At 35.4% G+C, this 27,246-nt stretch overlaps 1 protein-coding gene across 2 annotated transcripts in view; it reads right to left on the reverse strand.

Annotated features, from left to right (window-relative positions):
- Positions 1-27,246, reverse strand: part of LOC150084528 (dual specificity tyrosine-phosphorylation-regulated kinase 1B-like) — a 378,795-nt gene that overhangs the window by 86,089 nt on the left and 265,460 nt on the right. For both annotated transcript variants that reach the window (XM_090376473.1, XM_090376472.1), the window contains one exon: positions 8,175-8,321. In XM_090376473.1, the coding sequence (XP_090232599.1) occupies positions 8,175-8,321 (147 nt within the window). The remainder of the gene's footprint in view (positions 1-8,174; positions 8,322-27,246) is intronic.

A 27,246-nucleotide genomic window follows, 5' to 3' on the forward strand; every position in this document is an offset into this window, starting at 1 on the left:
ATACACAGCACTAATTAGAGAAATGCCTGATGTCCCCATATCAGGCACTTCTCTTTCCAGATGTCCCCACCAAATGGGTGGGAACATGGCTGGGGATAATTTCCAGATGTCCCCACCAAGTGCCTGCAGGCATTTGGTGGGGACATCTGGAAACACTGACCCTTGGGGAGTCGTATACAGAATTTTCACCAACAAGCTGCCAAGAGAAGATGTTATAGAAATGACAGTTAAACCAGACAGAACCTCAACACTGAGTTGGGCAGAGTCCGTCAATAATGTATTAGATACTAGCCTCCGTAACTGAGTAGTCAGGAGCGGGAGTGCAGTAGCACATGCTCTTTGAGTAGATGGGTTCAAGCCCCTGACTGCTGAATACGGTCGATTTGCCAACCCGCACTGGACCAGCGTGGCAGATTATGGTCCATTTCCCTCAGCATGAATTGTTGAGGAGGCTTCCATCCTGCAGTGGGTTGATAATGGCTGCACTTTACCTTTTTTTTTATTATCCAGACTGTGGCTGGGGATTATTCCCCTACTCAGATTAACATCATAAAAGATAACACAGAATATGAAAATGCCAACATAGAACCTCTATGTAATAGAAGAATTGCAAACAGTTTAACTAAAACCAAGAACAACAAATGCCCTGGTTTTGACCTCTTAGAGGTAAAAATCATTAAAAAATTTGCTGCAGCTGCACCTGATAAATAGCCCTATACAATCATTGCATGACTTAAATAAAATTCCCTACAATCTGGAAAAAAAGTATTACTTAGGTTAATACTCAAAAACTCTGAGAAACCTCACACAGACCCAAAATCTTATAGACCAATAGCTCACCTCCCTGTATTGGGGAAAATATATGAAAGATTATTTTAATTTATAATAGAATATCAGTTTATTATGCAGAAGCAGGATATCACACAAACAGTCAGTATGGTTTTAAGTAGGGCAATTCTATGAAGGATACCATGCACCACCTACTAACAACAGTAAAGAACGCAGAGGAAAAATATGTTGGTAATTTCAAGACTTTGTTGGGGCATTTGATTCCCTCTGGTGGCATAGTCTCCTCAGGAGACTCCATCAGACAAATGTCCCACAAAACATTTATCAGGTGATCAACAGCTACCTAGGGGACAGAAGTGTCTTGGTTCGCATAAGGTTCCAGGAATTGACATGCTCTGCTAATAAAGGTTGCCCGTAGGGTTCAATCCTTGGCACCTGCTGGATGAATTTCTGGCCTTGGGTCTGGGCCCAGTGAAAGGTCCTAGCCTTTGCAGATGAGTTGATTCTCCTTGTAAAAGGAGAACACAAGAGTGGTTGTAGAGCAAAGATCAAATGCTGCCCTCATGCAACTTTGGGAGTGGGCACAAATGCACATGCTCAGGATATCACTTGAAACAAAAAAAAAAAAAAAAAAAATCCATAGTTTTGAAAGGAAACCTAAATATAAGGAGACCCCCATTAATTAAAATTAATGGAAAAACCATAAAAATGGTATCAAAAATAAAATAATTAGGGGTTGTTTTTGATTCAAAATTACTTTTTATCACTATTTGGCATACTTAAAAGGAAAAAATATGCAGGCACGATTGCCAGGATCATTAGGGCTGGCTGCAGGGCTCAAAAGAAGGACTTTGACAATCATATAATGAGCAGCGTTTTTGCCTGTCATCACCTATGGAGCCAGTGCATGGTTTACCTGCATGGCTGTAGTCAGAAACAAGAAAAAATTAGAAACAATTCAGAGAACAATACTTCTCACTATCACCAGGGCATATTGCACAGTGAGCACACAGGCACTGCAGCTAGGTGTTGGCTGGCACTCTCCCACTTTACCTGGAAATAGCCAAAAGAGGCTTATATTACATACTCAGGAAGGGCATTACCACAGAATTTCTGAGGGATAGCCATTGACACAGCCAATAACACCAAGGCTGAGAGAAAGAGAATAGCCAAAAAGCTCCACGAGCAATGGCAATTAAATTGGGAGCAGGAAACCAGATGTGCTGTTACCAAAAGGTTTCTGCCACAGGTGGCAATGGTTAGTCCAATGCCACAAAGTGGTTTTGCCCCTGGACTCTACAACTTTCATGCTAACAGGTCAGCTGTCTAAAGACAAAACTAACTTCTTTAGGGTTGAATGATGACTCAAATTGTATCTGTGGTGAGAGTGAAGACTGTGCATACATTCTTTATGAATGCACAATACAGCCACTCCCTGACTTACGTAAGGGTTGCATTCTCCGGAAGTCTACATAAGTCAGAATTTCCCTAAATACTTATGCAGCACTCACAACAATGCACACTGAATTTGAATGAAGCAAAAAAGAAATGTTCGACGAACATATAAATAGATATTGACTGGAACTAGATATTGGTTAGTCGCACACTAGCAAGACTTTTTTTTTGTGGATTTATTGGATGACGTGTTTTCTACAGCAACATGTTCGAGAGGCAACCAGAAGGAGTAATACTCTTGATCTGCTTATCAGTAGTGATGACTCATGCATTAAGAATTTGCAGATACAAGAACCATTGGGTGACAGTGATCACAACGTACTGATGTGGGAATTACTTAAAGATGTAACTACCATCAAGTCTAAAGGGAATAGTAAAGGCGACTTTACGACTTTCCTTTCGTAAAGGTGAATACAGAGATCTCAGACAATTTTTAAATTCTGTACAGTGGGATCAACAGATGATGTTACCAACATTGAATTCTAAATGGCAAGCCTTCAGGGACTTAATTATGGAAGCTACTAGGCTTTTCATTCCAACTAAGAAATACTGTTCAAGATTTAGGCCTAAATGTATGTCAGAAGAATTAATGAGGCTCGTGTCAGAGAATAAAAATGTATGGGATGCATATAAAGTATCAGTTGACACAGAAGCCTATGGCAGGTATAAACTAGTCTGTAATCAAGTCACAAAGGCGGTTAGGCAGGCGAAGGCAGATTACGAGATATCTTTGGCAAAGGATGCAATGAAAAACAGCAAAGAATTCTTTACTTATGTAAACTCTAGAAGGAAAGGGATGAATCAGATTGGACCACTTAACATAGATGGGTTGACTATTGATGATCATCCTCAGGTAGCTGATAAACTGAATGAGAATTTTGCATCTACATTCACACATGAGAAGTAATTCAATGAGGGGAGTGCCAGAAATTTATCAAACACTAACAGGGAGCTAAGTGATTTTCTAATAACTGAGAGTAAAGTGGAGGAGAAACTGTTGAAGTTAAACATAAGGAAGGCACCTGGGGTGGACGGGATCTATCCATTTATATTAAAGGAGGCAGTAAAGGAAGTAAGCAAACCCTTAGCCATAATTATGAGAGTTCCTTGGACTCAAAGGAGGTCCCCATGGACTGGATTTGTGCAAATGTATCACCAATTCACAAAGGGGGTTCAAAAGGTCACAAGTAATTATAGACCTGTTAATTTAACTTGTGTTCCAGGGAAAATAATGGAATCGCTGGTTAAAGAAGCACTGCAGGATCATCTACCCAAGGCTGCTGTAATAGTTAAGACACAGCATGGGTTTGTTAAAGGGACGTCTTGTCTGACCAATTTGATTGGATACGATGATGTGGTCACAACAGAACCGAATGCCAAAAATAATTTTTATATCAAATACTTGGATTTCAGGAAAGCTTTTGATACTGTTGCACATGAAAGACCGCTGTACAAATTGGAGAGGTATGGCATTAAGGGTAAGCTGCTACAATGGATAAAGGGATGGTTGAGTGGGAGACTACAGAGAGTGGTAATCAATGGACACTGCTCTTCGTGAACAAATGTTATTATTGGAGTTCCCCAGGGTTCAGGGTTGGGCCCATTGTTGTTTTGTGTATTTATCAATGATATTGATGAAGGTATATCAGGATTAATGTCCAAATATGCAGATGATACAAAGGTTGGCAGGGTTGTTAACAACAGTAAAGACAGTATGCTACTCCAACTGGATCTAGATAAGTTGGAAAAATGGACTGAGAAGTGGCAACTGAAGTTTAACCTTAACAAATGCAAAGTACTGCATATGGGTAGCAATAACCAAAGAGAAATGTACCAACTGTGTGGTACTACACTCAAGGAAGTGGAAAGTGAAAAGACCTGGGGGGAATTGTGCAGTCAAATATGAAGTTCGCTGAACAGTGTAGATGGGCTGTAAAGTACTGCATATGGGTAGCAATAACCAAAGAGAAATGTACCAACTGTGTGGTACTACACTCAAGGAAGTGGAAAGTGAAAAGACCTGGGGGGAATTGTGCAGTCAAATATGAAGTTCGCTGAACAGTGTAGATGGGCTGCCAGGGCAGGTCATGGCGCCTTGTCAATGATATATAGGAACTTTGCTAGCAGGGGAAAAGGAGGTGATTATCCCGTTATACGAGGCAATGGTCAGGCCACACCTAGAGTACTATGTACAGGTCTGGAGGTCTCAGTTTAGGAAGATGTAGAGTTGCTAGAACAAGTACAAAGAAGGGCAACAAGATTGGTGAGGGGAACAAAAACAAAGGGGTGCTCTTACCAAGAAAGGCTTAAGTTCTGCAAATTGCAGCATCTGGAGAGTAGGCACCTGCAAGGTGATCTGATTGAGGTATAAAAGGCCTTGAATGGGGTGAGCAAGCTGAATGCTGATGGGATTCTTCCTCTTGCTCAGACAAAGAACTTGAGAGGGCACAGTTTCAAATTGAGAAAAGATAGTTGTAAAATAGATGTGCGGAAATTTGCCTTTGGCCAGCGAGTAGTTGATTGGTGCAATAAGCTACCTTCTTTTGTTGTGGAAGCTAATAGCCTAAATAAATTTAAGGCTGAGCTGGACAGGCATTTGGAACGAATGGAGGGGTGAAATGGGAGGTTTTTTCTTTTTTTTCTTTTTTTTTTTTTTTTGGCTGATGCTGCATAAATAAGCTTGCTTTCTTGCATCGTATGCCTCTACTAATGCTATCGCTAATAGAATTATTTATTAAATTTTTTTATCTCATGCACAGGAAAAATTACAAAAGTGTATAAAATTACAAAAATTTCAAAATTATAAAATTACAAAAAAGAGTGGAGACAGGCAAAACATCAGCAAGTTTTACCTTTTGAGCATCATTGCCAGAATCAACATCTCCAGCTGATAAGCATGCCGCTGCAGAGATTTAGAAGACAACTTTTACATATGTGCAGCGCTGTTTTCCCCTGGTGGCGGAAATGTGAACTTTTTTTTTCTTCTACAAATTTCTTTCCCATACCCTAAACGACATACCCACCGATTTTTAGAGTGCTAACCCTTAACTGTTTTGACACTAGGGTCTACTGAATAGGGAAACTTATTTTATAACAACCCAGTATAGGCAGAAAAGAAGAGTGCAGAATTAGAGTTAAATTTCATGCCCTTACTGATTTCACAAACTGGAAAATGGAAATAACAAGTACTTCCATTTTATGAGATTTTTAAATTTAAAAAATTTAGTTAAAAAATAAAATGTTACATATAATAATTAATGCAAGCGATTCATGGAGGGTCAAGCAATGGAACACTACAAGAAGAACTTTAAAAAACAAAAATTTTTTTTACAGAAATAAAAAACAAAGTTGGGGGCCTATTGGGTCCCGAAATCCTGCTGTTTATAGGCAACAGAAATGATTCTTTAAAAGTAGAACCAAATCATGCAAGTAGTTATTTGGGGAAGGGGAGATTCTAATTTTAAATTATTTTTTAACTTACCTTCTTAGGACTTTAGTCTACTAGGTAGAAAATTAAGGATCAAGGAATGACATGTGGAGTAAAAGATATTAAGGCAAACACTTGTCTCATCTTCCCCCCCCCACACTAGTATAATTGTAATATTGTAATATTGTAAATACATGATTAATTAGAACTAATAAATTTATAAAGTTTTTATTTTGATTACATGTGTTTTTTTATTGTTTTATGATTCATTTTCTATTAATACAAATATTTTTAGCTTCCTTCACTCTACTTAATGCAGCATACAATTGTCCATGTGAAAAACATGGCGATGTTAAGTCAACACCAAACTTTGATAATGTTTGACCTTGACTTCTGTTTATTACCATATTAAAAGCCAATTTCAGAGGAAATTGCGTTATTGTCATTATTAGCCATATGGTGCAAGGAAGCCTGAGGCTTATGCTACACCAGCAAAAAAAAAAAAAATTTCCCTTGTTAACCCGAGAGAGAGAAAGAGAGAGAGAGAGAGAGAGAGAGAGAGAGAGAGAGAGAAGTAGAAAGGAATCACCAAGAAAGAGAAGAATGATGATATCCAGCTCAGAATCCTGGGTTTGCCAAGTCCATGCTCACCAGTTGTGAACCACTGGGAAAAATGAAGTTATGTTCTCCTTCGTTTGAATACATATGAATCTGTGGAATATATGCTTTCGATCCAGCTCTGTCACCTGTGATGTGTTCACAAACCAAACACTTCTTCCTTATTTCCACTACACGTAGCAATTTTTATATCTAAGTTCCTTAAAACCGTGACAATTGCGTTTACCTTTAATAGTAATTTATGTGGAGGTAAAAGGCAAGGGTCCAGAGAATAAAGTGTTTCGGGTGTTACAGAGTTGTATTCTTCAGCATTACAACTATCTGGCATAATTTGGGCTAATGAATAAACTACTTTCAATTCTCCTGGAATCTTAATTTCGGATAAAATTTTTTCATTCAGTGAACAGAATTATTTGTTGTGGCTAAAATTGTACATTGAAACATTTCTTTCAAACGAGTTTCAATACTTCCAAAAATGTCATGTATTAAATTTCCTGAACTATGAATATTTTCAGGAATCTCTATTTGATCATTTTCATCTTTTACTACTCTATCAACGATTGGACCCTATCAACAGCAGAGCTATCAACAATTTGTGATTCATTTTTTTTGCTCTTTTCGTAGCTTTCCTTTTTTATTGTGAAGCCTCTAACTTATAATCACTTTGTTTTCTTTGATATCAGGATTTTTAAGTGCTGCTTCATAATCTTCAAGATCTTTTTTTTTCTTCTCAGCCTTTCTGATACAATCTTTCTCTTTTCTATTACTGCCATTATTAAATATTGCTAATAGCTAAAGAAACTTTTGAAAAAATTGAATCGTTCGTTGCCTTGATACTGTTATTTTGTTATTTGTTTTTTTTTTTTTTTTTTTTTTTTTAGGAGCATTAGCAACTAAGGCCATATTGCTCCGGGGATATGCGGTGGTCATTCCCTGACCTTTCCGCATCCTCCGTATTTGGTGGGCACGGGCTCGAACCCCGGTCTAATCAAGAAGCATGTGCTATGCACTGTTGCTCCTGCCCTGCCTTGACACATGTAGAATTCTAAAATTAGAAACAATGAAAATTAAACCCCACAATTAACGGCCGAACTGTCAACATTGTGCGAAGTTATAATGCTACTAAACACTATCAGGTAGTGAGTCATCGCTATGGTATATGCAGCTTAATTTAAGAGTGACGTGCCCATGTGTGTTCTTTGAGACAGACCTGTCAATAGCTTTGTAGTATAACACAATAGCTGTTAGCCCTGCCTTGCGGAAAGCAAAAAGTGTGCATAATGTATATACAAAACAATTATGCAGTCAGATGGTGCATAGACCTTGGTGAGCAGCAAGCACTTAGCCACAAAAACTAGTTAACATCTGTACAGAAACTGTGAAAGGTACATTAAAATACTGATTAATGGCCCAGAAAAGAAAATATACTAAATATATATTGGTGCCTCCATAGCCAGGTGGGCAGGAGCAGCAGTGCATAGCACACGCTTCTTGATTAGACCGGGGTTCGAGCCCGTGACCACCAAATATGGACGCAGAAAGATCAGGGAATGACCACCACATATCCCCAGAACAATATGGCCTTAGTTGCTAATGCTCCTAAAAAACCAAATAACAACAACAACTAAATATATACTACAACACAGTACAACTGGCATAATATATTTTAGAGCAACAAATTAATAAAATATTAATTTCTTAAAAAAAAAAAAAAAAAAGACATACATTAACAAGAGTGAATTGCAGCAAATCTGATAACAAAATTCAGTTATTTTATATGCGAGTTTATCTTAATATTATCAGTTTTAATTAAATACGTTAGACAATAAAAAAAAAAAATTTCTAAACGAAAGTGAAGTTCAAATAGAAATGAACAAAACTATACCTCATTAGATCCACTAAATAATGGCTCTCCAGTATGCATTTCTACCAGTATACAGCCTAAACTCCACATATCAATAGCCATATCATATGGAATTCCTAAAAGAACTTCTGGTGATCGATAAAATCTGCTTTGGATATACTGGTATATCTGAAAAAATATACATTAATAAATTTCCATTTTACATATTAACAATTTACAATTATAGTTGCCATTCATTTCCATATTTAAAAATTATATTCTGTGTTTGAAATAGGGAACCTTAATCCTGCCTTAAATTTATTAAAAATACCACTTCCACAGCACAAGAGATGGAAGTTTTTTTCAAACAATCAATTACTCTTCAGATGAAAGCAATCCTTGTCTAATTTAAATTAAGTCCTGTGTGTGTGTGTGCGCATGCATGTGCATTTTATCTAATGAATGATAAGAGTAAGGATGACATCAGCATCCAGTTTACTGAATCCATTCAAAGCCTTAAACACACTTTGATCAAGTGTCCTCAGAGGTAGGGCTGCCATCCACCCTCATTTTCCTGGACGTGTCCTCATTTTTTACGTATCATTGGCTGTCTGGGAGGAATTTCTAAAATTTTGAAAATATCCAAAATTTTGGCTCTTAAAATTTTAAAATCTCCTGATCCTTATCATTGGTAAAATTTGTAAGGTATAGACCAATCAGCTTTGAGGAAGTAATCCCAAGAATCTCCACTTCCGGCTGTAAACAATGCAGGTTGAGGAGTTTATCATTTAACATTTGGGAGTTTATCATGTGTTCGGAGTTATTGACATTTTGTTCGTGCAGTTAGAATTTTTCACTCCATTTTTTTATTCTCTTTTACATTCGTGGTGAGTAGACAATTCAAAATAAATTTTCTCTCATTATTTATTTTACCTTAAATTCATTCTAATTAAGTGAATTTATTTTAAATTAAAATTAAGATTCCACGTTTTTTTAATTAAGAGATATCACATTTTCTATTCTTCTTTCAGCAGTTCGTATAAACAATTTGATACGTCCAGCTTCAATTCTTTGTATTTATTTACGAGTAAGCATAGTTTTTGTATGCAATATTTCTTAATTATCAGTTGATAATTTTAATCAAATAATTTTTTATTTCTACTATTTAAATTAAAATAATTCTTTAATTTACATAAATTCAGGAATACCCATTATGCTGAAAAGCAAGTTTACGGATGACTTAAGGATTAAATATCCAGGTTTTCGAAAGGGAAGAGTAGAGGAGGAGGCGGACTGCAACGTTTGCGGTCCAGAAAGCTACATCTTGGTTGCTAACAAGGGTTCGGGTGATTTGAACATCCACATGAATTCAGAGAAACATAAGAACATTAGATGTGAAAAATCTTGCAGCAAGGTAATGGACTTTTTAGTAAATGCTCCTAAAAGGCTTGATTCAAAAGTTTCTGTTGCACTTTCATACAGTGGCACATCACCACACCTATAAATTGATGTCTTGTACAGCAGAATTATTAAAGTCGATATACTCTGATTCAGATATTGCTAGGAGGTTATCTTGTGCAAAAACAGAGACTGAAGCCACAATTAATTAACTCTGTCTTAGCAGTCCATTCAGTTGAAGGAGTTGTTATGCCCCTGCAGAATGTACAGTTTTTTGGAGTTTCTACTGATGCCACTAATCATGGATTTCAGAAAATTTTCCCTATCTTGTGCATTATTTTGACTGGAAAAATGGTGGCTCAAAGGTTAAACTAATAGAATTAAATAGCAAGTCAGATGAGACCACAGCTACTATTTCTGGCTATGTTTGTGAGGCCTTGTGTAAAAGTGGCCTGGATAAGAAATGCATTGCATTTGGTGAAGATAATGTAATGTCATGTTTGGAGGTGTAAGATACGAGATTAATGTATTTTCAAATTAACAAAGATTATTTGGTCGATCGCTAATAGGAGTGGGCTGCCCTGCCCACATTCTGCATAACTGTATTCAACATGGATCAGATGTAATTGATGTAGATATTGACTCCACTGTTCTTAAGATTTTTAATGTGTTGAAAACCTGTATGTGTTGCAAACCTAAAAAATTTATGCGAATTTACAGATATTACCTACAGAAAAGTTCTGTATCATAGCAGAACACGCTGGCTTTCTCTATTACCTGCAGTTGAAAGGATTATAAGTATTTATCCAGCCTTTCTTTTTGTCTCAAGAAATCCCCCAAGATTTTAAAACTTTTCATCTTTGAAGATGAGTTTAGTGAAGCTTATCTTGTTCATTGCCAAACCGTAATGTCAGTCTTCAATTCACATATAATAATAATGGTCTTTTTCACAACATGGCTGAGTTAGTCAGGTTCTAGTGAGGTTTTTTCTCCTGGAACCTCTGGCTTTTCGTGCAGCAAAACAGAAAAACGACTACAGAATACACACAATTTATAGACAATATACACAGAGTAACATGGCCTTAATTGCCGATGCTCTTAAGAAAATAAAAAAAGATATGATTACTGAAGACGTTCAAGAATTACTGGTAGAAAAGGAGGCTGGTGAAGTGGAAATGGCATTGGAGGTAAAACCAAATCAATTCAGAGGATGACAGATCAGGTGAAAATTCTAAACTTCCAAATTTTACACTAAACAGCATATGGAAACGCATAAAGTTAGCCGAGCAATTAGAATCTTATTTTTTGAATGCAGATTCTTGAATGAAAGGAATCCAAAGTTCAGAAGGGAGCATCAAAAATACTTAGTTCCATACTATGAAATTCACAAAGATTTATTAAGCAAAAGCAAACAAACCCAGATTACTGATTTTTTAAAGAGCAGAAGATACACAAAATTTAGAATGGTGTATTTTTGTTAGAACTTTTTGTTAACGAAATACTGTATTTTTGTTAGCTTTTGGAATGTAACCCCCCTTTGTACTTTTTCTTAGTCCCATATAACATGGTTTCGCACAACACAACATTTTATAGGAACCCAACTACCATGTTATACGAGGATTACCTGTATTTAAAATCTTTGAAAAAAAAAAAAAAAAGGGAAAAAAAATGGAATAAAAGATAGTTTTTATTTCTGACTGTAATCAACACTTTGAATGAGTCTTAAGTTTTTAAGTGATTGAGGCTCCAAAAAAAGTGGTGTAAAGAGATTAAGCAATTTGTACCAATCCTTAAAAATAGTTTTATCACTTGTTTTCAACATAGACTAAGAAGGAAACAGCAGAACTACTAACTTAATAAAATAAACCCATACAAAAGACAGCACACTGATCAACAACTTTAAAAATACCTAGAGGTAAACAAAATTGTATGTCTTACTTCCTAAAATTTTCATTTCTGGTATATCTGAATGAGCACAGATATTCTCTTAACATGTTCATGCTATGCTGCAAATTGTGTATTTATCCACGTCACTATATGTATTTCCCAAAATTTGTTCATTTGCAAGTTCCTCCCTCCCCTCAAACATATCCTCAACTGACTTTAAAATGAGAGCTGCTGTGGTGCCATGCTTAATTTTTACAAATGAAGTAATATCCTCCACTAATTACTTATCAGTTATATTTGTTAAAAATAATAAATTTTTATTACATGGGAACTACGTAATAAAATTTTTTCATTAATGCTAAGTAAGTGTTAATCACTAAGACTCATCAGTGGGTGGTTATGCCAATAGAATCACTGCTGATTAATAGGTGGAGCAACTCAATGATGTTCATGCATGTTATAGTGCAACTGATAGTCTTTCTCATGATCAGTTCCTTCACAATGAACTGATCATGAGAATGTGCAGTAATGAATAATTACAGATAATGACAATCAAAAATTGCAATAACCCATTAGTAGGTTGTCTGTTGCTCTGCCTGATAAACTGACATTAATGAACTGGGCAGAACGATTCCCCTAGCTTCCTGTAAACTTTTCTGTGGTGCAATACATGGTGGTTTGATTTTAGTCATTGTTTGAAAGTACATTACTACTATAAAAGTTAAGTTGTAAAAAACTATTCAAGGTTATTGTCAACAATATAAATTAACAATGCCTGTTACCTGGTGTTATTGATTCATATAATACATCTGTATAAAAGAGCCATCTCTAAAGGAAAATAGCTGTTCCCATGTGATAAAAATTTGTTATTTCTAACAAATATTGTTAATAATAAATTAATGGAGGATATTAATTCATTTTCAGATCATATTCATATGTCAAATAAAATTTGTTTGTAAGTCAGGAAGCGTAATGATAACATGCAGTAATAAGATGTCACTTGTCAGGGAGCCAAAGTATTATCAAGTATAATTGGCATATGAAGCAGAGGAAAATTTCGGTCATATTCACAAATTTTGTGGCCCACCAGTGAACTTCTCCAAACAGGAGTAAATGTTGCCAACCCACCAGTGGGTTGCTCTGTCTGATAAGCAAGATATGCTGATTTTTTAATAAAAAATTTACAAGATTTTCCTCTTGCACTTCTTACACAAACTACAGCTTGCCTGCAAGGTGTGGAGTGTGATTAAACAAGGCACCCCCGATTAAGAAACGTAAGCGCTTACTGTGGACCACATTATCTGTAGAACCAGACACAGCACCCTACCATGGCTGCTTCAGCCAAATGAACAGTTGCTGGAGTAACCCAGTGGTGGGTTGCCCCATGTTAATGTGAGAACTATTATTATCAAAATGAATTAGATACCAGTCTGAAATGAGTAATTCAAGCAGCAAAGGAACAGTTGTTAAGTATCATAACTTAAATCTTTGTCTTCTGAAATATTAGGAAAAAAAAAAAAAAAAAAAACAGATTGTGAGGATTCGTCTTGTAAATTGTTCATGGGGGGGGGGGGGAATATTTACATGCATCAATCAAAAGTGGCAGGCACATTAAAGAGCCGACAATCAATAAGCAAAGAAACAAAACAGAATGTTCATTACATATCACAACTCAAATCTTTTTCTTTTGAAATATTAAAAATACGTTAATTAAACAGGAAGGTATTTCACCTTCCTAGCTAATGACTGTATCAAGAATTTTATTAATAAACTGATTTTAATAATGATTTGGTCATTTTAAAGTGCTCAGTTTTGCTGAGCCATATACTGGAATACCATAATGTAGTCGAGGTCTTACCAAAATGTGATAAAACCAATCTGCTGTCATTTAGTTTCTTTAGGCATGTAAATCCCAACTGTGCTGTATGTTCTAAGGATGTTAGTTCTATGTTTAAAACAAGTCATAGATAGAAATCGTATGGAACTGGAATTATCTGTTCCTCTAAGCTTGAGTTCAGGTCAGGCTGGAGATTTTATTATTATTATTATTTTTTTTTTTTAATTGAAGTACATACAGGCCATTATCTGTGTAGAAAATTTGGGAAAAAACAAAGCGATTTTATACCCATTTTTAAGGTGTTTTTGCATAAGTATATATATCACCATTTCCTCTGTCCACATGTAACAACTCGACTCCCAGTGGATAGATTTTCACAAAATTTTATATTTAGTTGTTTTGGAAAGATTTGTTGAGCCATCCAAAATGAGAGATCATTAAAATCAGACACAATATTTCTTTTTTCCATAAAACTTGTGTGTATAAGTCATAGATTTAATGCAGTATTTTAATTTCAGGCAAGCTTTGCATACATTATGTGAGAATCGCAAAGGCAAGCTTGAAGAGATACACATATATATATACAGAGAGGGAAAGAGGAGACAAAAAAAAAAAAAAAAAAGGGTAAAAATATTATATAGTTGTAATTAAACTGAATGGCTAAATTTAGAGAATGTAAAAACAGTTTTATTAAGTGATCTATAAAGTTATAATCTTAGTAATTAACTATTAAGGAGATAGCTATATTTACTTTTTACTTCTAATAATCACAGAAAATGAAAAAAAAATTAATAAAAAAAACTTAACGTGACTGAAACATAATGCACTGCATACATTAACTAACTTTTCTGACACTGTTTACTGCTCTTTATGACTGATCTTCCACTCTTCACATGTTTTGAGACTGTGAAAAGATACTGAAATCGTCAATTCATGGTGTTTGGTATTTGTTTTGTTACAATGGTTATATAAATCACCATGGTAGTGCTAAGTAATGGCCACTTCAATCTGAACCCTCCCCATCACCAGTGTAAAAAATTTTAAGAGTGCAATGTGCAACTGAACTTGCAAAGTTTCATGCATTTAATGCATTTAATTTACCAGGAAATTATCCTGGTAAATTAAATAAAACTAAAATACAATGTGGCATTATGGAATCTTCTCAATGTCAAAACATACCATGGCATTTTTGTTTCTAACTTAAGAATTTCGTACATGATTTTCTATTTTTGCAACTGTCTAGTGTTGAGCAAATTTTCAAAAAAGCACATTGCACTGGACTCGGTTACTTTTTAGGTATCACATTAATCTTATATATACCATTTTCTCCATTTTCCCTTCATGCAACTAGTTACTATGGGGAACTAGTGACTGGGAACTGTGAGATGCTTGCCTAGTTTTGGGAAAGCCAGGACTGGTGATTGCTGCACTTGTCAAAAAGGTTGTTTTATAAAAACTTCTTTGGTGGACGGGTCAAGATTTTTTTGCTTGATCATCATGTAATGAATTCTGCTAGGGTCTTGCAGTACTTTCTTTTGATTGAGATAAAAACTATCTAAAGCTCAAGTAGTATTCGGAAATTTTTCAGGTTGGGTTTTCAGCTTTTTATATTTTCAGAGAGAATGCATGTAGAAAGCAACAGTACATACTGCAGCAAAAAGTTTCCCATGGTACATTGGCTATTTCCTGGAAATCAGCAATTATTCCAGTATATTCCAGTAATTTATTTTGTTGTTTCAGATTTTTTTTTTGGTTTTGTGGTTTGGATTATTGTTGAGATGAATTTTGATACATTCTGCTAGACTGACTCATAAGCCTACGTACCTGCCAAGTTTTAGGAATAAGAACAGACTTTTAACAGACTCTCTGGAATGTTCTGGAACTGCTTGAACAGTGTTCCAGTCTTTTCTTCCAAAATAATGAAAGCACATGTATGTCATGAGCCAGAATGTGCATGGGAAAAAATGCCTCACTGGACAAGCTCACCTCTCATTATAAAGGGCCAGCTCCCTAATTCCCCCCCCCTTAATGTTCAAGTTCAGAGCAACTGTTCATGTGCATCGTGATTTAGAATGCATAAAAATTAGATGAAATGGCTAAATTAATTTAATTTGTCTTGCTATCTTTCTAAACCCCAGGAGCTCATATCTGGTGAGTATGGGCTTGGCACATCCAGAGTCCTGAGCTGGATATCATCATTCTTCTCTTCCTTGGTGATTCCCTTCTACTTTTGACTCACTCACTGTCTCTCTCTCTCTCTTGGACCACTAATGTGGAACCTAGTTTTGGAGGACTGGTTGTGTAGGGACTTCGAGCATACAGAGATGGTGGCATATGCCGATGATCTTGTGTTGCTTATTGAAGGAAATACACGGATGCAACTAGAAACCAGCAGGTTTTGTTTGAACTTAATAACTGGTGTAGGTTACATAAACTGACTGTATCAGGAACCAAAACAAGGACAATGGTCTTTAAGGATCAATTTTCGAGTAGAAGACCCCCGGTTGTTAGAATGAATGGGTCGAGCCTAAAATCAGCAAGGCAATTAAAATATCTAGGCATTATGTTTGACAGATCTTTAACTTTCAACTCAAATGTTCCTTATCTATCAGAAAAGGTGAGGAAATTTATTGGGATGATTACCTGAATCACTAGAGTTGCCTGGGGAATAAAAGGTAAGGCACTGAACTTGCTATATGAATGTATATTTATCCCCATGGTAACGTATGGTGCACCAATTTGGTTTGAACGTGTAAGTGGAAAAGTATTTACTAGAAAGCTCAGTTCCATTCAAAGAGTAATGCTCCTTAGGATGTGCATAGCATGCAGAACTGTGTCGACCCCAGCTTTGCAGATTGTGACTGGAAAATTGCCTATTGATCTGCATTTATTGTATTGTGCATTGGCTTACTTCATCTGCCATGGCATTCCCTGTTCTTTTCTGAATATATAGGTGGACATTTTGGCAGATCCCAGGAAGGGAAGGACAAGAATGTGGGATGCTTTGGTAAAATTCTGGCAAGAGCGTTGGAGCGTTTGTGATAAAGGGCAGATTACACAAAATTTTTTCCCAGATTTAAGAAATGCAGCCTCGATAAAATTCAAATGGTTTGCCCCAAACTTACAAGCTATGTTCTTATTAACTGGTCATGGTTCGATTAATGCAAAGTTGCATGATTTAGGAATTAATGAAAGATCTAGTTGCCATTGTGGCGAAAGAGAATCATGGGAACATATTATGTACAACTGTGAGGAGTACTACGATCTACGAATTGAATTGGTGTCTCGAGTTAGTAATCTCAATCTTATGGCAGAAGGCTGCAAGACAATTCTAGTTAATAAACAGGAGAACTTCTTGGCTTTCCAAGCCTTTGCAACTGCAATATTTCTTAGGCGGAAGACTCTTCTGCATCTGGAAGCCTTGGATTTGTAATGCGGTATGGAGTGTGCCGAATTACCTAGAATTCTTTGAAATCGTGGAGGCTTGAGTCTGCTATATCCAAGCAGCTCCAGCTCCTTAGGCTGGCATTTCTGTTCTTGGCAGCTCCTTGTGTTGGAATTTCTCTTCTTGGCAGCTACTAGCTGCTGCTGGCTTTCCAACAGACTGAACAGATGTAGATCTTTCCAATGAAGTTTGGACTTTGTTTGAAATTTAATTATATGTATATTTTATTTTTAATGTAATATGATTATTTTTCAATTTGTTCACATCAATCTTTTTTGGTCATGGCAGGTTTTTTCCCTCCCTGTACTTGGGCAAACAGGAGAGAGAGAGTATATAAGAGTACTGCTAAATTATGTGTAACTGACAGTGGGGTTGCCATTGGTTGGCTGGGTCCACTTTAAGTAATAAATATCAATCAATATCAATCTCTCTCTCTGGGTAACTCAGGAATTTTTTTTTTTTTTTGGCTGGTGCAGCATAAGCCTCAGGCTTCCTTGCACCCTATATCTAATAATAATAAAAATAATGTTTTCCAGTTTCCATTACTTATATCTACCTCCCTTTCTCCACGCACGCACACTTGTGCAGAGTTTATCTGAAACTTGTAATTTAAGTGAGCAGCAATGAGCTCAATTAACAACACATGAAGTTTCGAGTTCAATCATGCAAGTTCAATAATCGTAAAGGAAGAAAAACAGGATTCATAAAAAACTGAATGCAAAAATAACTACCACTGAAACACCAGTCCTGTTATAGACAAGCTATGAGCTAGATTAGTGCTTCTCAAACTATCTGTGGTGAAGGACCAGTTTCTTTTATTTTCAATTCATTGCATACTGGTACTTTTTTAAAATACAAATCTCATGAACTGGTAACGGATGCAACCAATTTCCAATTTGCCGCGGACAGTGACAAATAGTTTGCAGACCGGCACCAGTCAGTGGTCCACAGCTTGAGTAGCACTGAGCTGAATGACCTTCATCATTTACATCACTGAAATGGTCACAAGAAGTAATACATCATCAGCACATTCCAAGGCCTATGAAGGTGGATTTGCAAAATGTAGTTAAAAAAATTCTGCAAGAATTCTTTGAACTACATTGCTCAAATGTTTGAACAACATTGGGTTTAAAATGTGGAAAACATTATGCACAAGGATTCTCTGTAGAAGACTGTAACAATAGAATGGAATATGCAGAAATCATGTTGTCCTTGGCAATTGTTTCAAACATCTTTTATTGATACAATATTTTTAACCTTTCCTTGCAGTATGTCAGTATGTATACATGTTGTTTCACTGTTGTTTATGCACACAATTCAAGTAATGCAGATCTGCAGTTAATGCAGTTTGGAATCTTCCCATGTGTTGGAACTAACAACAGTAGACAGTTTTAATGGCAACACAAAAATACCTTTTAGAATATCGGGAGAAGACCATTAAACACCAAAATTAAATCAAATGATAGGTTTTATATGAATTTTTCTAGGATTTTTAATGATATTTTGTGTATGATATTTACTATGCTCCTAGCATTGTTGTAAATGCAAGTAAGTATACATGGACCTGTTTCTATCCTTGGTAATCCTAACACAGTTCATATATTTTCTTGTTCCACGAGGACTACCAGAAGAAATCCTCAATACCTTGCTTTCCAGATTGCTGCATTCCAATAGAAGCAGTGCAAGAATCATTTTCACCTTTGCCTGCAACTGCTGCTAATCTATTAATCTGTTCATCTCCTGTGGCTAGCGATTATCTGACCAACTAAACACTGCTTTGATACATCAGCAAATATTCTTGAACCCCTTTATTTAAGTATATCCTATCCACGTAAAAGCCTCACCTGTTAAAAAACACAGACCACACTTAGAAAAATTCTACTCCATGAGCCTTGCATAGCCTCTCCTGAACTGAATTGACAATGCTTTCATGTACTCCCTCCTATTGTGTTTAGCAAGAATTAAAGACAATTTCATTCCGAACTAGTGACTTTTTCCTCAACATTGCTGTGTACTTGTTAAATTCTCAGATCTCCTACTCTTAATTTCATTAGTACCAGTGTGTACAGTAATATCACTTTTTGTTCCCTTAAAAGATGATAGCCTCTCTATGTCATTAACTTTCATCCTTGGCAGACACACCCTGGTGCTATTCTACTTGTTGCCCTTTTTGCACAATATATTTCCTGCTTCTCTGACAATTGAGTCACCATCTATAGCTACTTCAGGTGGAACCAAGTATCTGTGCTGCAGAGGATGCCATGTGTTGTCTGCTGCAACATTATTTTTCAATCCCTCATACAGGCACATCAGAATGCTGAATTTTAACCTCCTCATGTTCTTTGCAATGAACACAAATAAAGGCATCCTCAATGGTTGTATCATGTCCTGTTAAAGGTGGATTCACAAAAATAGAACGAATAACACATAAAATACAGTCCTGATTTGCAGAACTGCCCTTGGAAGTTCTCTCCCAAACCAAAGCATTCCCATTACTTTGCTGCTCTAGTCTGAGTCATGATTTTACTCTATATTTAATTTAAAAATAACAAATGAAACTAAGAGATATGAAAATAATAATGCAAAACTAATCCTCTTTATTTAAAACCAAAGCATCACCACTACTTTGAACCTGTTACTTTGCTGCTGTAGTCTGAGGCATGATTTTATTGCATATTTAATTTTAAAATAACAAATGAAACTAAGAGATATGAAAATAATAAAGTAACACTAATCCTTCTTATTTAACACGGAACAGACTATGCTATTTCAGGTTACATAACATACGTTATTTATAGTTTATGGACTTTTAATATATAACTATAATATAACTATACATCTAGGAATTACAACACAGAATACCACTACTAAACTGTATTTATATCCTTCTATTACAATAATATAATTGAAACTATATCAATACAGTACAATGATGACACCCTATGCTTTTGTTTTCTATGTAATTTCTAAATCCAAACAAACAACATATTAGTCAACTTTCTCCTTTTAGGTTTAGGCAATTTTTCGTCTGGACCTTTTTTGGTTGTATTTGAACTGAAATTTTTCAATATATTACTCTCTTATTTTTATAATATATAAACTTCTGCAAAGCTGAAGAAGCCCCCCTAGGAAATAGGGCCATTATGCAACCTGCTTTGTTTCGGAGCCTAGGGTCCTCCCTGAGGATGATTTTTGGAAAATCACGGCACTAAGTGCATCAAATTTTTGAATTTGAGGAAAGGGGGGGTTTACAAAGTCTAAAACACGTCTGATTTTAGAAAACAGGACTTGCGTGTCAGGTTGCATATCATCCAAGTTTCCTGTGACAACCGACTAACTGGTTAAAAGAAATTTATTAAAATAAATAAATGATATATACATAAAAGCGTTAAAATACAAAGAAGCTTTCAAAACGAAGTGCCTCTTCATCAGCTAAGTCGGTGAATGGTGTACTTCAGTATATATTGATGAGGCCGCCGTAGCCTAGTGGTCAGGCGCGCGGGTGCATAAGTACACGTGCCTTGAGTGACCGGAGTTCAAGTCCGTGACTGCTGAATACGGTGCTGTTTCTTGTATTCTGTGTATCTTGTAACCTCCTCTGACCGTTTGGTCGTCCCAGAGTATAAACAGAAAATTTATTTATTTATTTACAATTAGTAAATTAATAAGAGGAGTTTACCTCAATATAGTACGTGGAACACTTCCATATGATACCCTCCAGAAATTAAAACGGAAAAAACGAAAAAAATCGACAACTTACCGGTACATTAAAGTAAAATATAAATAATTAAAGTAAAATATAAATAATTAAATAATCAATTTAACACAATTCAAAATCAATTCAAAACAATTAAAATTCAAATTAACGCAATTAAAAGAATCTAACGAAAATATTCAAAACGATTTTCCTTCCTTTTACATTCGTTCAATATCCAAGACAAATCCAAGACATTTTACATTCGTTCAATAATATTCATTCTAGACTCAAATTTACATTGGAAAGGGAAGATACGGATACTAAGTCATTAAACTTTCTAAATTTCACGCTTACCCGGGACTCGAACAAAATACAATTTAGCATCTATCGAAAACCCACAAACACCGGTATGCTTCTACATTATAATAGATACCACCCGTTCACCTACAAAAGATCGATTATCTTTAATCAATTTCTAAATGCCTATAAATATTCAACGACGGATTCTGCTTTAGACTCAGAAATACAAATATTAACTAGCAGATTCTTGAACAGGGGTTATCCCATTAACACAATAAATCGAATTAGGGTACAAGCTAAGGATAAGATACAAAATACTGCACCAATCAACAATAGTAATATCAAAAAATACTTTATTTCTGTCCCATATGTTGAACAGTGGCACAAACAGCTTATCAGATTCTTTAAAGATACCGAATTTAAAATTATAGCTAGGCCTATACGGAAGTTACACACTATACTGAACAATCGCTCGGTTCTTTCGGCGTTCGCAACACAAATTAATGATCTAGTATACAACATTTCTTGCGGTGATTGCGACTCGTCTTATCAGGGTTCGACGCGGTTTTCTCTTAATATCCGTGTAAATCAACACGAAGCCTCTGTTCGTGCTTCTCGTTCAGCAGCGTCAGAATTAGCCTTTCATGCCATTAACGAAAAACATACTTTTTTATTTAACGAGGCCAAAATACTTAACGTTCAACGTAATTATACGCGAATTCTGTTAATGTTCGGCGGCCATATTTGATCTCCGATGCGTGGACTTTTACGCGCATGCGCGAAGACACATAATCACTATTTAAGTTGCAGGTTTAGCCGGATTTGGTAATTTTCGTTCCTGTGATCACGACAGTCGGTCGAAAAGCATTGTCAGCTTCAGGAAGGAAAATCGTTTTGAATATTTTCGTTAGATTCTTTTAATTGCGTTAATTTGAATTTTAATTGTTTTGAATTGATTTTGAATTGTGTTAAATTGATTATTTAATTATTTATATTTTACTTTAATTATTTATATTTTACTTTAATGTACCGGTAAGTTGTCGATTTTTTCGTTTTTTCCGTTTTAATTTCTGGAGGGTATCATACGGAAGTGTTCCACGTACTATATTGAGGTAAACTCCTCTTATTAATTTACTAATATTATTATCAACGTAGAACATATTGAGTATTTCAGCTCTGATTCATACTATTTATTTACAATATATATAAACTTTAGCTTTTATCTTATTTTATCTCTGTTTTATTTTATGCATATATCATTTATTTATTTTAATAAATTTATTTTAACCAGTTAGTCAGTCGTCGCAAGAAATTTGGACGACAGTCTGATTTTTTCCCCTGAGATCTCAAGAAATTTTTTTTTATCATTTTGGTCACTTCTTACTTTTGCTGCTCAACCTGATGATTTCTTTGTTGCAGTATGTTTAATAAAGTCACCTGTTCCTTTAATATGATACAACAGGAATATTGTACTTCCACGATAAACAGAAATAATCAGCGATGATTTTAAACAATGGCATCATAAGCAATTTGACAAAATTAAAAAATTAATATAATGGGTATTATTTATTTAATAAACAAATTTTTTTTATAAAGATTTCCATAGTAAAAGCACATTAGCATATTTCTTATTGCGATTTCTTTCTTTTCTTTCTTTATTTTTAATGTTTATGTCCATGACAACATGATGGCCCTGAATATGCTATGGCTTTATTAAGGGTTTTAATTATTAACTAAGCATTGAGATTGGCAAATGCTTCAATAAATGAGTCGCAAACCCATGCTGTGCATCTAGCTTAACCCTCCACCGACAAACAACTTGCAAAGGGGTTAGAGAGTAATAATAAATAATTTTTATTTTGAAATAAATATACAGTAAGTGCCGGTTATAGTCATCACGTTTACAAATTGAATTTTGATTAATAAGTGAAAATTGACAAATATTATCCAGAGGCTATAAAAATAAAGATATAAAGCACAAAATTACATTTTATTATCAATTAAAAGATACATAAAAATTGAAAGAATATTATCCACAGGTTGGCAAAATAAAAATAAATTTATACTTACGTACATAGATTAATTAACATACATATTAAACATAACACTTTGTAAGAAGATTATAATTTAAAACACTCACTATTTTAGACTGCTTTAAATTATCACTACAAAGCCTATTTATAGATTTTTCAATATTGTATAGCAGTCTATATTCATGGTTACTTGCACCAGTTTCTTCCCAACTCTTTCCTCAGGAAGGCTATAGTTTCACGAGTTTGCCATTTTCTAACTGAAATTTGTTCAGATTCATCTTTGTTTTCCTCCACCTCAGCGAAATTATCAGGTAACAGACTGGACAATTTCTTCATCTTTTAAAGCTGTAATAACTTGTAGATATGTCCACCCAATCTAAACTCCTGTCCCCCCCCCCATGACTTCAGGCTTTTCAACATGATCAGTTTCGTGACTTAGTTAACCATCATGAATAATTAATCTACATTTTTTGAAACAGTTGCTAATGCAAGTTTCGGAAACTTCATTCCAGCACTCATTGTCATATGAAGTGCGTCTAGAACAGTTATCTGCTTTGTGATATCCGTTGATGTTCCCAAACCTTCATCTATGGACTGGATGATTCTTCGCCTCATTTCCGATCTATAAAAGATCTTAAAGGTTTTTATTACTTCCTGGTTGAGAGGTTATATCAGTGATGTGGTATCTGAAAGTAGAAAAACTAATTCAATGTTTTTGAAAGTCAACTTTGGACAAGCTGGGCAAATGTCTAAAACCAACGCAATTTTTTTTTTTCTTATCCAATTGTAAATCCAATTTACGAAGATATTTTTCAAATAAAGCATTGGCGTTGTTGGCATATTCAACAGACAGCTGTTTTACTCTTGCTGATAACAAATGGCTTCATCTTGATTGTTCCCATTACATCACATGTTAAAAGAACTGTAATTTTGTCTTTGTTCTTCTTTCCTGCATATGTAGAGGAATTTTTAAAAATCATGCAATGGTCTGAGGTAGCCCTGTAGTACATCTGTATTAAAAATGTCTTCGGGATTATAAGTGCTTAACACGGTTTAACAAGAGGTTTTCAACCAGTTGTCAGCTGCAGAGCAACCGGAATCCTGTTTTTCTCCCTGAAGTTTTTTGTAAACAATATGTAAACATGTCTCTCCTTCCACCTTGTCAGCCATGTCCATCATCTTAAACTCTGTGTAGTTTTTCAGCAAAATCATTAGCTTTTTGAAGAAGAATGCTACGATTGATTGTTGCATTAAATGAGTTGGCCTCTTTGAACCAAACGAACAGAGCTTCACCTATTGTTTGGCATTTCCCTTCACACTTCCTTTTTCTGGTTTCACTAGTCACATTAGTGACTAATGTGTGACGTGATTTTAATAATTTTGACAAAGACAACTGAAGCACTCCTAATTTTACTGCTGCATCCCTTTGAGACATATTGCCAGGGCCAGATTAATGATGAAATAGGCCCCTGGGCATATTTAAATTTGAGGACCCTTTAATATGTATTACACACATACCTATAAATACAAATACTACATAGGTTTTATATTATGAATAATAATTCCATGATAAAAATGTAAACTAAGAGGTCAAAAATGTTTTATGTTTATTGACTTGAAAAACAAAGTAATAATAAAAATAATTTTAATAGAAATTTTTAACTTATTTATTGTACAATAAAAAGTACAAGAATAAAATTAAAAAACTTAAAGTTAAGTTTAAGAATACTTTTATATTACTTGTTTACATGGTTTATTATTATTAGAAATTTTTATCACTACTTTGGAAAATATTTACACTGAAAATGAGGCCCCCGGGCATGGCTGGTTTGACTAGCATTAATGCATCCTTGCATATTGCCTCAGTTTAATTTATCTTTTGGTTCTATAATTTGAAACTTAACTTTTATACTCAAATTCACTCTCTTTCTGTTCACTGACTTTTTTTTTTTTTTTTTTTTTTTTTTTGTAGTAAAATTTAAAACACAGTAAAAAATAAGAAAGCAGGGCAAACACAAATTGAAACTAACACAACAAATGCAAATGAAACGAAGTTTAGACATTGAAACGAAGAGCAGATTTCATTGAAAGGGAAACACATTTCACCATAATAATGTGAAACACAGAATTCCCGCTATCGGTATTATCGTAAATGCAATAAGATCTAGTTTACTACCTGTTTATTGCACTAACAGAAAAGCCCAATAAACCAGAAACTGCAAATTGTTTTTGTTTTATGGTTGTGACCTCCAGAAATGTGGTTTAGAAAAATATCACAGAGGCATTCACAGAATGCCTCTGTGATATTTTTGAATCGGTTCTTCAAAATTTAATTCTATAAAGTGCCTTATTCTAATAACCAGCGATCGCTATAACCAGCGCTTACTCTATATATATTTGTTTTTTGATTTAAACATCTCTCTATACATTAAAAAAGTTTTCCTCCTAGTGATATTTATTTGAGCCAATGGGAGAAGAGAGTGATGCAATTACATCACTACAAATGCAAATAATTATTGACAACTGTGAACATAACATTCGCCAACCTTGTCCATGCACTTCACTGTCTAACATTTGATGTTCCATTTTAACTTTTGTATATTAATGAATATTGTATATTTATACAAATAGTTTAGTAATTTGTAAATATTTTAAATATTTGTATGAGGAGTTATTCAGGAAGGAGAATGATGTAGGTAAAGTAAACATTGGCAGTGAGCTGGATGATTTTGTAATAACTGAGAGGAAAGTGGAGGAGAGATTGTTGAGGATAAACATAAAAAAGGCACCTGGGGTGGATGGGATCTATCCAGTTATATTAAAGGAGGCAGCAAAGGAAGTAAGCAAACCCCTAGCCATAATTATGAGAGCTTCTTTGGACTCAGGGGAGGTTACATTTGCACATCCCCATAGACTGGAGATGTGCAAATGTAACCCCAATTCACAAAGGAGGATCAAAGGCTGACACAAGTAATTATAGACCTGTTAGTTTAACTTCTGTTCCAGGTAAGTTAATGGAGGCACTGGTTAAGGAAGCACTGCAGGATCATCTAGACAAGAATTCAGTTATAGCTCAGACGCAGCATGGTTTTGTTAAGGGCAGGTCTTGCCTGACCAATTTGATTGGATACTATGATGTAGTCACAAAAGAACTGGATGCAGGGAATAACTTTGATATTATATATTTGGATCTTAGAAAGGCTTTTGATACTGTTGCAAATGGAAGACTACTGCACAAATTGGAACAGTGTGGCATTGGAGGCAAATTGCTGCTATGGATAAGGGGATGGTTGAGTGGCAGAAGACAGAGAGTGGTAATCAATGGACACTGCTCAACGTGGACTAATGTTATTAGTGGAGTTCCTCAGGGTTCAGTGTTGGGTCCGTTGTTGTTTTCGGTGTTTATGAATGATATTGATGATGGGATATCAAGTTTAATGTCCAAGTTTGCAGATGATACAAAGGTTGGCAGGGTTGTTAAGGACACTACTGACGCTATGCTGTTGCAACAGGATTTGGAAAGGTTGAACAGATGGGCTGAGAGGTGGCAAATGAAGTTTAACATTGAGAAATGTAAAGTACTACATATGGGAAACAGTAACCCCAGAGCAACGTATCAACTCTGCGGTACTACACTGACAGTGGTGGAGAATGAAAAGGACCTGGGGGTAATTGTGCAGGCAGATATGAAGTTCTCTGAGCAGTGCAGACGAGCTGCAAGAGTAGCTCATGGTGTCTTGTCAATGATATACAGGAATTTTTCTAGCAGGGATAAGGAGGTGATTATTCCCTTGTATAAGGCAATGGTTAGGCCACATCTTGAGTACTGTATACAGGTCTGGAGGCCTCATTTCAAGAAGGATGTAGAGCTGCTGGAACGGGTACAGAGAAGGGCAACAAGATTAGTGAATGGAACAAAGGGTTGCTCTTACGAAGAAAGGCTTAAGTTTTGCAAATTACAGAGTCTGGAGACTAGGCACCGGCGAGGTGATCTGATAGAGGTGTATAAGGCTTTGAATGATTTGAGCATGCTCAATGCCAATGGGATTCTGCATCTTGCTCAGAATAATCACCTCAGAGGGCATAAATTCAAATTGAGGAAGGACGGATGTCGGATAGATGTGCGGAAATTTGCCTTTGGCCAGCGGGTGGTTGGTTGGTGGAACCGACTTCCATCACTTGTTGTTGAAGTTGATAGCCTAAACAAATTTAAGGCTCAACTGGACAGGTATTTCGAACGAACGGAGGGGTGAAATGGGAGTGGGGTTTTTTTTTTTTTTTTTTTGGCTGATGCTGAATAAGCTTGCTTTCTTGCATCATATGCCTCTACTAATGCTAATGCTAATAATTTGTACTTTGTAGCTTAGTTAGTGTAATGAATTCCGTAGTTTAGTTAAATGTTTCAATCCTGATTTTTCGGATGCAACAATATTCCTCATGCATTATGGGAACCTGAAGCAAAAGGCCTTTTCTAAGTGACCTATGTGAACGCAGGTAAATAATTACCATATTTTCCA

This window comes from Mastigoproctus giganteus, chromosome 6 (assembly GCF_048544385.1).
Source record: "Mastigoproctus giganteus isolate SK-2022 chromosome 6, ASM4854438v1, whole genome shotgun sequence".
In the NCBI taxonomy this organism is placed as follows: Eukaryota; Metazoa; Arthropoda; class Arachnida; order Uropygi; family Thelyphonidae; genus Mastigoproctus; species Mastigoproctus giganteus.